Raw genomic sequence first — 13,168 nt, 5'->3', positions numbered from 1 at the left:
AATAAGGGGATAATGTGCTTAAGCAGCTTATTCATTCTTCAGTGGCCTTTGGAAAGCGAGCAGCTCCACAATGGTTTGCCACTCAGGGCTCAGACGTGACCACTGTTCTTTTCACTTGCTGAATGTTGCATTCTTTTGTCGCCGCCCTGGGTTTCTCCCTACGTTGTTCCAAACAGGACTATAAAGGAACTTTTGGGGGCTATTTCTTGTCGGACTGTAACGTTTGTGAAGCAGAATGCACTCAGCTGTAAAGGAATTTTGAACTCTGGGTGTATAGCTGGCCAAGCCTTTCATCACAGATGTGTCTCTGAATTAATTGTCTCAGCTTGTGAGACTTCCCAGGCTGGAAGTTTAAACATAAGCTAGAAACATTGTCTTAATTGCTTAAAATGTTCCACATTACATTTCAGCGTGAGAGATCTGTGGATAAATTTCATGTAGGGGTCTCAGAGATGGAATTGTTTCAGAATGCTGAGTTGTGGAGTTGGGTATAGATGTAAATGCTCATAGAATTGTCAGGGTTGGAACACAAACGATGCAAAAGTGGGAAAGGAGCATAAGAGCCTGTGTTTCAAGGGTGACCTGTGGCTCTTTTAGCACTTTTTAAGCAGCACACCTGGGAACAGCTGCTTCTTTTTAACTTTCACAGAATCATTACCCAACCTAAGCTTTCTTCTTGAAGGAATCAGCCTGACCCACTCTGCCTGCAAAGTGATTTGGAAACATGTCCTCAGGACTAAAAAATATTGAAGGGCCTAAACATAAATGCATGTAAACATAAATGCATGTAAACATAAATACATGTAAACATAAATGCATGTTTGTTATAGATGTATTTTACTTATTTATTTCCTTTTTAGCATTGTTTTGCAGAATGAGAAGACAGACATTATTTTATACAAACTTAGAATAGAATAGAATAGAACAGAACAGAATAGAATAGAATAGAATAGACCAGAACAGGTTGGAAGAGACCTTCAAGATCATCATGTCCAACCCATCAACCAATCCAACCCACCTAAACAACTAACCCATGGCACCAAGCACCCCATCAAGTCTCCTCCTGAACACCTCCAATGATGGTGACTCCACCACCTCCCCAGGCAGCCCATTCCAATGGGCAATCACTCTCTCTGTATAGAACTTCTTCCTAACCTCCAGCCTAAACCTCCCCTGGCACAGCCTGAGACTGTGTCCTCTTATTCTGGTACTGGTTGCCTGGGAGAAGAGACCAACCTCTGCCTGTCTACAACCTCTCTTCAGGTAGTTGTAGAGAGCAATAAGGTCACCCCTGAGTCTCCTCCAGGCTAAGCAACCCCAGTCAGTCACTAGTGGTGTGCCCCAAGGATCAGTGCTGGGCCCTGTGCTCTTTAACATCTTTATTGATGATCTGGATGAGGGCATTGAGTCCATCATCAGTAAATTTGCTGATGACACCAAGCTGGGGGCAAGAGTTGATCTGCTGGAGGGTAGAGAGGCTCTGCAGAGAGACCTTGACAGGCTGGACAGATGGGCAGAATCCAACGGCATGAGATTTAACACATCCAAATGCCGGGTTCTGCACATTGGCCACAACAACCCCATGCAGTGCTACAGGCTGGGGTCAGAGTGGCTAGAGAGCAGCCAGGCAGAGAGGGACCTGGGGGTGCTGGTTGATGGTAGGCTTAACATGAGCCTGCAGTGTGCCCAGGCAGCCAAGAGGGCCAATGGCATCCTGGCCTGCATCAGGAGCAGTGTGGCCAGCAGGAGCAGGGAGGTCATTGTGCCCCTGTACACTGCACTGGTTAGGCCACACCTCGAGTACTGTGTCCAGTTCTGGGCCCCTCAGTTTAGGAAGGATGTTGACTTGCTGGAACGAGTCCAGAGAAGAGTAACAAAGTTGGTGAGGGGTTTGGAACACAAGCCCTGTGAGGAGAGGCTGAGGGAGCTGGGGTTGCTTAGCCTGGAGAAGAGGAGACTCAGGGGTGACCTTATCACTCTCTACAGCTACCTGAAGGGAGGTTGTAGACAGGCTGATGATGGTCTCTTCTCCCAGGCACCCAGTACCAGAACAAGAGGACACAGTCTCAGGCTGCGCCAGGGGAGGTTCAGGCTGGAGGTCAGGAGGAAGTTTTACACAGAGAGAGTGATTGCCCATTGGCATGGACTGCCCGGGGAGGTGGTGGAGTTGCTGTCATTGAAGGTGTTCAGAAGGAGACTTGATGGGGTGCTTGGTGCCATGGGTTAGTTGTTTAGGTGGGTTGGATTGGTTGATGGGTTGGACACGATGATCTTGAAGGTCTCTTCCAACCTGGTTTGGTTTATTCTAATAAAGGTTTATTCTAATAAAGGTTTATTCCCTCAGTCTCTCCTCATAGGGCTTGTGTTCCAAACCCCTCACCAACTTTTTTGCCCTTCTCTGGACATGTTCCAGCAAGTCAACCTCCTTCCTAAACTGAGGAGCCCAGAACTGGACACAGTTGGACTAATGAATTTGGGAAGAAAACTTCTGGGAATTGGGAAGGGTGTAAGTTACTTACAGTGAATTGAGTGCTGGAGCATGTGGTATGCTTGCACAGGACATGGAGAAGCAGAAGCCTGTGAGCATAGAAAGTTGTGGCTATAGGATTTTACAAATGGGATTGCTGTCTCTGAGTCCTACTCTGATGCTCCTGGAAGAGGCTTCTGCCACTCGGCAGTTGTGCTTTCCAAACACTGAGTGCATAAATCTGGTGAGAGACCAGCATCTGCCTGTCTACAACCTCCCTTCAGGTAGTTGTAGAGGGCAATAAGGTCACCCCTGAGGGACCTTGACAGGCTGGAGAGGTAGGCACAAGCCAACCTCATGAAGTTCAAGAAGAGCAAGTGCAGGGTCCTGCATCTGGGTCGAGGCAATCCCAGGCACAAATCCAGGCTGGGCAGTGACTGGCTGGAAAGTAACCTTGAGGAGAGAGACTTGGGGGTGCTGGTGGACAAGAAGCTCAACAGGAGCTCTCAGTGTGCACTTGCAGCCCGCAAAGCCAATCAGATCCTGGGCTGCATCAGGAGAAGTGTGGCCAGCAGGTCAAAGGAGGTGATCCTCCCCCTCTACTCAGCCCTTGTGAGACCCCACCGGGAGTACTGCCTCCAGTTCTGGAGCCCCTATTACAAGAGGGATCTGGAGGTGCTGGAAGGTGTCCAGAGAAGGGCCACGAGGATGATCAGAGGGCTGGAGCACTTCTCCTATGAGGACAGACTGAAGGAGTTGGGGCTGTTCAGTCTGGAGAAGAGAAGGCTCTGAGGTGACCTCATTGTGGCCTTCCAGTATCTGAAGGGGGCCTACAGGAAGGCTGGGGAAGGACTTCTCAGGATCTCAGGTAGTGCTAGGACTAGGGGGAATGGAATGAAGCTGGTGGTGGGAAGATTCAGGCTAGATGTGAGGAGAAGTTCTTCACCATGAGAGTGGTGAAACCCTGGAATGTGTTGTCCAGGGAGGTGGTCGAGGCCCCGTCCCTGGAGGTGTTTAAAAGCAGGCTGGATGAGGCTCTGGCCAGCCTGATGTAGTGGGGGGTGTCCCTGCCCATGGCAGGGGGGTTGGAACTAGATGATCCTCGTGGCCCCTTCCAACCCTGAATGAAACTATGAAACTATGAAACTATGAGACTGTTCAAAGACCTGTGAAAAAATAATAGCAAGGAGTTCCTGGGAGAGCCAGTGAAAATGTTGAGACTAGGGAACTGCTGTAGCTGGAGTGAGTTGTCAAAAGTGATTGCAAACCACTTGGAACACATTTGGTAATTTGTAAGTTATAATTTGGAAATGCATCAGACAAAATCAGCGACCTTGCAGTAGCTTGGAAGGAAAAGGTCAAAGGCTTGGTTGTGTTTTGGCTTATTGAATTTCAGAAGGCAGCACAATTTCTGCATATCAGCTCATCAACACAGTTGAAACGATGGACTCTGGGTGAGACCTGTGAAGCATGATGATAAAAGTAAAGAAAACAGCTTTTGTGAAATGTCAAGAGCACTGTCAGGATGTAAAGGGGAAAGAGAAAAGTCCTAACTAAAGCTTCGAGAGATGCGTTTGAAACCTGACTTCCCAGAATAAACTTTCACTTTTTCACTTGGAAACAATACACTTCCTTTGAGACCAAGGTATCCCTTTCCCTTGATACAAAAGGGTGTTTCTTTAATCTCTTTGTTGCATTGCTTCAGCCTTTATAGAGAGGTGGATCAATGGATGTGTACTTCATATGCTTGGGTTAATCCTCAAACGCTGTATTGTTGTCCCCTTCTTCTTAACGTCAAATATACCAGGATAAGTTGCTCATGGAATAGCTCAAACGTTATTTTTTCTTAACAGGCATTGCTGAAAGATCCTTTGTATATTGGGCTGAGACACAAGAGAATCAGAGGTCAAGCCTATGATGATCTTCTTGATGAATTCATGGAAGCTGTGACTTCAAGGTATGTGATATCACTGGTGAATTCTGCTCTGAACGTGGGGCAAACAAAGGTCAGTAGCTTATGAAAGGAGGACAGAGCTTCCTGATCATTTTTATTTTGAGCATAGCATTGTGTAAGTTTATACATTGCCATCTGATGAATTCACAGTATGAGTGGTAAAACTCATCTTGAGATGGGTGAACTAGTCTTTGAAACTTCATTTTTGGATTGTTAAGTATTTCATAGTATCATAATATCATAGTATCAGTCAGGGTGGGAAGGGACCACAAGGATCATCTAGTTCCAACCCCCCTGCCATGGGCAGGGACACCCCACACTACATCAGCCTGGCCAGAGCCTCATCCAGCCTGCTCTTAAACACCTCCAGGGACGGGGCCTCAACCACCTCCCTGGACAGCCCATTCCTGTGCTTCACCACTCTCATGGTGAAGAACCTCCTCCTCACATCCAGCCTGAATCTCCCCACCTCCAGCTTCATTCCATTCCCCCTAATCCTATCCCTACCTGAGATCCTGAGAAGTCTCTCCCCAGCCTTCCTGTAGGCCCCCTTCAGATACTGGAAGGCCACAATGAGGTCACCTCGGAGCCTTCTCTTCTGCAGACTGAACAGCCCCAACTCCTTCAGTCTGCCCTCATAGGAGAGGTGCTCCAGCCCTCTGCTCATCCTCGTGGCCCTTCTCTGGACACCTTCCAGCACCTCCAGATCCCTCTTGTAATAGGGGCTCCAGAACTGGAGGCAGTACTCCAGGTGGGGTCTCCCCAGAGCTGAGTAGAGGGGAGGATCACCTCCCTCGACCTGCTGGCCACACTTCTCCTGATGCAGCCCAGGATCTGATTGGCTAATAGTTTTCTATTGCCGGCCCTGTGCCTACCTGAATTTCTCTGTGATTTCGTATGTGAGATGTCAGCAGCCTGAAAGAAGCTATCATACATCACAAATCCTGCTGGTGCCTCCACCAAAACCCCAACACAACTAAGCTTTCAATGTTTTGTTTTTAAATGTCATGGTATGGACCTATACCAAGTAATCTCTTTCTCTTGCTGCGTTTTTTCCTGTACAGAAAGCAGTTAAATTTATTGTTAGAACATGAAGCATAAAGTAGTTCTCACATGTCAAAGAACACATTTGCTTGTATTTTCCTTGGTTGTTAAAAATTTGGAGTTCTAGCCCTGCATTCAATCTGTATACTAAAATTAGCCCAAGTGCCAGGATTCTTCGCAGAATGTGCTTTCTGCATCACAAAGCTGGGGTTGAGCTGTGGGACCTGGAATTATTTTCCAGTTCCTCGGTCTTGGCTTGTGCCCCACCTGCACTTTGACTCTGTGTTGGGATCTTCAGTACCAGAGCAAGAGGACGCAGTCTCAGGCTGCGCCAGGGGAGGTTTAGGTTGGATGTTAGGAAGAAGTTCTACACAGAGAGAGTGATTGCCCATTGGAATGGGCTGCCTGGGGAGGTGGTGGAGTCACCATCATTGGAGGTGTTGAGGAGGAGACTTGCTGGGGTGCTTGGTGCCATGGGTTAGTTGTTTAGGTGGGTTGGATTGGTTGATGGGTTGGATGCGATGATCTTGAAGGTCTCTTCCAACCTGTTCTGTTCTGTTCTATTCTATTCTATTCTATTCTATTCTATTCTATTCTATTCTATTCTATTCTATTCTATTCTATTCTATTCCATTCCATTCCATTCCATTCCATCTTATATTCTATCTTACCTGGATGTGCACAACCCCTGTTCTTCCTGCCCTGGTTTTACAGTATCACATTATCACTAAGGTTGGAAGAGACCTCAAAGATCATCGAGTCCAACCTGTCACCACAGACCAAGTGCCATGTCCAATCCCCTCTTGCACCCCTCTAGGGATGCTGACTCCTCCACCTCCCTGGGCAGCACATTCCAGTGACTAATGACTCTCTCGGTGAAGAACTTTCTCCTCACCTGGAGCCTAAACTTCCCCTGGCGCAGCTTGAGGCTGTGTCCCCTTGTTCTGGTGCTGGTTGCTAGAGAGAAGAGACCAACCCCTTCCTGGCTACAACCACCTTTCAGGTAGTTGTAGAGAGCAACACAAAAGAAACTTGGGCAAGCAAGGTAGTTACAATTTCTGTGCCTGAAGTGTGTGTTCCACCATGTGTTACTATACTCTTCCCTATCACCCTCAGCTGTCGACACTTGCTTGTTCATTATCTCGCTATGGCAGTTGCTGATTTGGCTTTACTCTGTAATGTGTTTGTCTTGTCTTGACTATTCCCTGTCAGACAAAACATGCATTTTCACCTTCCTAAAAGAAGAATCAGAGCCTTAGGATTAGCTCTGTGAAGCACACTTTCAGCATCTCTAACTGAATGCATTCTCTAACTTGCCCTTTCTTCAAAGTTAACCACAGTTCTTCGTACTGTAGGAAATCACCAGCCAAGAGGATTGTGTTTGAAGGTCTGGTTGACATGCTCTTTTTAAACATCTCTGAAACTATAATTTTGAGCAATATATGTTTGCCTGACCTTCTGAAAGATCACTGTGTTCTCAGCTAAATCTGTCATGACCTTCAATGGTGTTGCTTATTTCACGTTTAAAGTGGAGCACTTAAAAATTATAGTTCAAACTTTGCATGGTTTGCTTGTTTTGGTGTGACATCTGTGTTAGGATACTAGTTTTGTGAGGTGAAGGGAAAAGTGCTGTAGTTAAGTCAAAACCAAGTCCACTTGCTGAATAATTTCCTATGTTCCTGAATTCGGATTTGTGTTTAGCGTGCTGCTGGCAGACTCAGGACTTGCAGTTGATTATGGTGGTGATGTGTCTGACTGTTAAGAGATGCAGATCACTATTGTGCATTAGTTTCCCTTGCCAGCCATTCTGGTGGTCTAGGTAATTTTATACCTTGGTCAAATGCTAGTTATCTTTTCCTTGTGAAAGTTTCTCTGATGTTTTTTCCCTTTTAACTTAGCCTTCTTCTGGCTGTTTCACAGAGGGAGTATTTGCTTCACTCATCTTAGATGCCTGTTTGGTCTCTCACATTTTAGGCTAGGCGTATTTATTGTTAGTTATTGCCATGGTGCTCCAGGCAGGCTTTCTTATTTAGCACTGCCTAAGCAATTCTGAGAGTGGGAGAAGTTCTAGGGAAGTCTGTTGTCATGATTAGAACCATGGACTATTCATCTCAAAGACGTATATAACCATGAGCGACATAAAGCACAAGGCTGTCATGGACTTTTAATAAGGCAAATTTAAAGACAGGCTTTTGAGGTGATGACATGTATTTTCATGTTGGAAAACTATGTTAAACACCTATTTTAGATCTCTTTCAACCACATAGCTCTCCAGAGAAGCCAGATGCTAATAGACACGAGAGCCAGGCCTTAGCAGCACTGCCTGGCAAAAGCGGGAGTAGGCAGCTGTACAGAGCAGTGTATGTTGTGCAAGACTTTCACTGACCTAGAATCATAGAATTGTTAGGGTTGGAAGGGACCTCAAGGATCATCTAGTTCCAACCCCCCTGCCATAGGCAGGGACACTTCACATTACATCAGGCTGCTCACAGCCACATCCAGCCTGGCTGCAAAAACCTCCAGGGATGGGTCTTCCACTACCTCCCTGGGCAACCTGTTCCAGTGTCTCACCACCCTCATGGGGAAGAATTTCCTTCTAATGTCCAATCTGAATCTAACCATTTTCAGTTTTGTTTCATTCCCCCTAATCCTGTCAATCCCTGACACCCTAAAAAGTCCCTCCCCAGCCTTCTTAGGCCCCCTTAAGATACTGGGAGGTCACAATAAGGTCTCCTCAGAGCCTTCTCCAGACTGAACAGCCCCAACTCTCTCAGTCTGTCTCCATAGGAGAGGAGCTCCAGCCCTCTGACCATCCTTGTGGCCCTTCTCTGGCCACACTCCCAGAGAATCAACGTGCACATCATCTTCAGTGAGGGTGAACTTTGGATATGTAGATTTTTATGAGCTGATGCAGCATCACTGATAGCATTTCCTGTTGAAATTTCACCTTTATACAGTAAATGTTGGGAAACCTAATAAAGAAACTGCTTTATAAGAAAGCATGTCATATGAAACTACAGTTTCATCAGCTCCAATATTTTCCTCTTATCAGCCTCCAGTTATTCACTCCATATAGTTCCTCTTATGAAAAGCAGTTATGTAGGAAAGAGTCAAGATGCAGAAAACCCCCAACCAAACAAACCCCACAGCGGTTTAAGCTCGAAGATTAAAAGCTTTTGGTACATTATCCAGTGAACTATCATGGCAGAGTGGAACTAGTAGACTGTGATTTTTCCCAGATGTGGGCAGGCAAAAGCATATGGAAAATATCTGGAGTTCTGTCGACATAAATCCCCTGAACAGCTTTTATTTATTTACATGTGCATACATTTATCTGTGCATTTATTTATTACCGGTGCCAGCAGCTGTCCTGTCTGAGGGGCAGGTGCTAGGATTGCTGTGGACATTACCAGGTGCTCCTTGCTGTTGTGTCAGTGTGGTAACTCAGGCAAACAGGAGTATTAGAAGTGGAAGGAGTGTTCTATAACATGGGGAGGGGGGCAAAGGGACAGTTATTTTCATCACTGGAGAACGTAAATCAAACTGGAACCCTGAAACATTTGTTGGGTTTCTGCCCTATGAAGAAATGGATCATAAAAATTATGTTGTACAGACAAGGAGATTTTTTCCCCCCAAATGACAAGTTTTTTGTGTCAGGTTTTGCTTTTTTGTTTGGATTTTTTTTTTCTTCCTAGTTTTTGTTTTAAATGAAGAGAAACCTCTTACAAGCACAGACTGCAACAAGTCTGGTGAGAGGCCTGGAGCACAGCCCTGTGAGGAGAGGCTGAGGGAGTTGGGATTGTTTAGCCTGGAGAAAAGGAGGCTCAGGGGAGACCTTATTGCTGTCTACAACTTCCTGAAGGGAGGTTGTAGACAGGCAGAGGTTGGTCTCCTCTCCCAGGCAACCAGCACCAGAACAAGAGGACACAGCTTCAAGCTGCACCAGGGGAAGTTTAGGCTCAAGGTGAGGAGAAAGTTCTTCACAGAAAGAGTGACTGGCCATTGGAATGGGCTGCCCAGGGAGGTGGTGGAGTCACCATCCCTGGAGATGTTCAAGAGGGAATTGGATGTGGCGCTTGGTGCCATGGTTTAGTAGTCATGAGGTGTTGGGTGACAGGTTGGAATTGATGATCTTTTAGGTCTTTTCTAACCTTATTGATTCTATGATTCTAAACATCTCCGTTTACAGAGGAAACATTGAGAGGGGAGACTGCTAAACAAGGCTTTGGTAGCTAGGATTGATCCACCAAAGCTTCTTGTGTAGTGAGAGGAATTATCTTTTCTATTCCAGTTTCTATTTCTTTCCTACTTGGCCTGTGCTGATGCAAAGGAAAATATCTCAATGGCCAAGAGGTATTATTCATGTACAGCAGTGAAGGGATTACAGAAAAGCTTGGGGGGAAAAGATGTAGAGTGGAGATGGAGCCAGAAATGAAGGGAGAGTGGTAAAAAAGCACCTCTGTAATAACAAGGACTTGAGTTTCCTTGTCTGATGGGGAAAACAAGACAAAACAAAACAAAACACAACAAAACCAAGTAAATTTAAAGGGCCAGAAATGTTTTTCCTTGTTTTGAAAACCTCTTCACTTTCACAAATCAGAACCCTCTACTGGGGTTACTTCTTACCCGAAGACTACTCCACTTGAAACCCTCAAAACTGCCGGAATAGGGAAGAACAGCATCCTGCCAGCTTGCTTTTCTGCTGCAGACCATCCCCAGTGGAAGGCACTGTACACTGAGGGACAGTTCTGACTTGCACCTCTGGGCTGTGAACCTCTGGGAAACTTTTAGCAAATGGGAAGAATCTGGTATCATTTCTGTAAGTGATTTCCTTGCTCACCTACTGCAACCCCAAAGAGCTGGGAGGAATTGCTCTGATACAAGCTAAGCCCCATGGACTTGTGACATGGTCTCTTCTCTCAGGCAACCAGCACCAGAACAAGGGGACACAGTCTCAAGCTGCGCCAGGGGAGGTTTAGGCTGGAGGTGAGGAGAAAGTTCTTCACTGAGAGAGTCATTAGTCATTGGAATGTGCTGCCCAGGAAGGTGGTGGAGTCACCATCCCTGGAGGTGTTCAAGAGGAGACTGGACGTGGCACTTGGTGCCATGGTCTAGTCATGAGGTCTGTGGTGACAGGTTGGACTCCATGATCCTCGAGGTCTCTTCCAACCTTAGTGATACTGTGATACTGTGATAAAAGCAACCTGTATCACTGAAACTATCTTCCTGTGCATGTTGATGGCGAGTTATCAGTTTCACTTCAAGATGCAAATCATAGTATCATAGTATCAGTCAGGGTTGGAAGGGACCACAAGGATCATCTAGTTCCAACCCCCCTGCCATGGGCAGGGACACCCCACACTAGATCAGGCTGGCCAGAGCCTCATCCAGCCTGGGCTTAAACACCTCCAGGGATGGGACCCCAACCACCTCCCTGGACAACCCATTCCAGGGCTTCACCACTCTCATGGTGAAGAACTTAGGGGTGGTCTCATAGTGGTGGACTCTTGAAAAGTAGTATCACATATCATTTATGCTCTCTTCTGTACTCATACTTTAATTAAATCCTTCCCCACTCTTCTTTTTCTGTGCTGTTCTTTTCACAAGTTTGCAAGCTATAAAGCAAGCTGCTGACAATGGTAATTCAATATGTTCTGCCCTTGCTTACCATGATGTAGTCATTATTCCTCATTTGCCTGATTACATTATTCACAGATGGTAGCAGGCTTTCGTTTCACATCATGTGTTACTTTAAAACAGTGTTTTCTGGTACGTGGAGTTTATCTGGCTTTGAGACCCAACTGTAAAAGTAATACATCCAGGAAATAAAACCACACAAATATTTGAATAGGTGTTTACATTGAGTAGGCTGCATTAGAACAGAATTCAATGTGTGAATCAAACAGCCCTCACTTGTGGCGCAAGGATACGCTGGCGAGAAGTCGACATACAAGGTGCTTATAGCTGTGCATCATCAAGGGAGTGGTGGGACCAGACCATGGCTCAAGCACAGAATATGAGTACAAGAACACTGGGGCCCCTGTCCTCTTTTGCACTGTAGTGGTGCAAGACCACGACTTAAATCATGCCTGTATGTTCCATATTGTTCAAGTTAAAGTGGCTGTCAGAAAGCCTGTAAGGAGAAATGCTGCTGCAATAACTCCCTCCTATGGTAGACTTGGTGAAGATCTTTCTCTTTAGGCAATTTGTCCCTCAGGGGGACTTAAGCCCTTTGAGGCAATAATTCCAGTCTATGACTACCTGTTCCTTGCAATGTTCAGTGAATATTACCTTCCTAGTGAAGATCACCAGGAAAGCTGTCTGGCAGAAAAGGGCCTGGGGGTTTGAATGGATAAGCAACTGAATATAAGCAAGCAGTGTGGCCAGCTGGCCAAGAAAGCCAATGGCAGCCTGGCTGGGATTAGAAATGCTGTCCAGCAGAAGCAGGGAGGTGATTGTCCTATCATTGGACATCACTGATAAGAGCCTGGCTCCATCCTCCTTACGCTTGCTCATCACAACTTTATGAACATTTGTGAGATCACCGTCCAGTCTCCTCTTCTCCAAGCTAAAGAGCCCCAGTTCCCTCAGCTTTTCCTCATAAGGCAGATGTTCCACTCTCTTCATCATCTTTCTCTGTCCTGGACTCCTTTAAGCAGTTCCCTGAACTAGTATTGCTTGCAATGTTTAAATTCTCAGTGGATGATGCTAACTGTAGGAAGTGAGTCAAGGAACCCTCGATGCTTCCCCAGGCTGTGGTACTTGTTGGGGTACACTTCTTGGATTTGTCCTTGCCTGCCTATGTAGGGGCCAAAAGGGAACTAAGATGTAGTATAGTTTATGAGACAGGCTGTTGTGTGCACATTTGTGACTCCCTCAGTGTTCAGAATTCAGTATCACTAAGGTTGGAAGAGACCTCAAAGATCATCGAGTCCAACCTGTCACCTCATGACTAGAGTAGGGCTTCAGTTGGCATATCCAGGAAACTCTTGAGATGGAGGAAAGAAGGCTGGGTGGAAAGCATCTGCTTCTGTATATTCCACTGGGTAAGTGGGAACAGGTTAATTAATTCACTCCTGGTATGAATACCCTCATAAACAGTTTCACACAGAAAGAATGTAGAGGAGCAATCTTTCTTTGTTTTGTTATTTCATGCCTCGCTCCTCCTTCTTCCCTTTTCTGCTGATTTATTTGGTGGTTAAATTATATCTGATGGCTGGAAATGTTACAAATGCATGCTCCACAAACTTTTCAGGCACAGAGAGTGGCATGAGGACAAGTTCATCTGCCAGTGAAGCAAAATGCTAGCATGATAGATGGGCCACAATCACACACAGTTTATTTGTAGAAAGGGGACTGTTATTGTTTGTAGAGAGAGGCCTTTGAGAAATTCATAGCGAAGATCAGCAGAGGAGCCTTGAAGAAATAAAACCTCAGCCATCCCTTAAAGAAAACAAAAAGTAATGAGATCTGCAAGCACAGCACAGAGAGGGAAGGTTATTGTTTTGGTTGTGTGGGACAAGATCTGGGAGAATATTTATAGTATTTTTAATATGTCTCTTGTACCAAAGCTGATTCCGGAGCTCAGAATCGGGTGTATTCATGTACTCATACCGCTCAGCTATGTCCCAGACTTGCTGCAGCCATTCAAAACCCAACAAGTGAAGAACATGCTGTTCTCCAGCTTTTCTGAACTATTTTAA

At 45.8% G+C, this 13,168-nt stretch overlaps 1 protein-coding gene across 1 annotated transcript in view; it reads left to right on the top strand.

The window, feature by feature from the left end:
* ME1 (malic enzyme 1) overlaps positions 1 to 13,168 on the top strand; it is a 145,147-nt gene that overhangs the window by 34,941 nt on the left and 97,038 nt on the right. The window contains exon 3 of the mRNA XM_068148705.1: positions 4,321 to 4,424. Within this exon, the coding sequence (XP_068004806.1) occupies positions 4,321 to 4,424 (104 nt within the window). The remainder of the gene's footprint in view (positions 1 to 4,320; positions 4,425 to 13,168) is intronic.

This window comes from Melanerpes formicivorus, unplaced genomic scaffold (assembly GCF_026170545.1).
Source record: "Melanerpes formicivorus ecotype bairdi unplaced genomic scaffold, bMelFor1.0.p_v2 SCAF_2, whole genome shotgun sequence".
Taxonomy (NCBI): domain Eukaryota; kingdom Metazoa; phylum Chordata; class Aves; order Piciformes; family Picidae; genus Melanerpes; species Melanerpes formicivorus.
The sequence above is the reverse complement of the archived record's forward strand: the minus strand, read 5'-3'. Positions and strand labels throughout refer to the sequence as shown.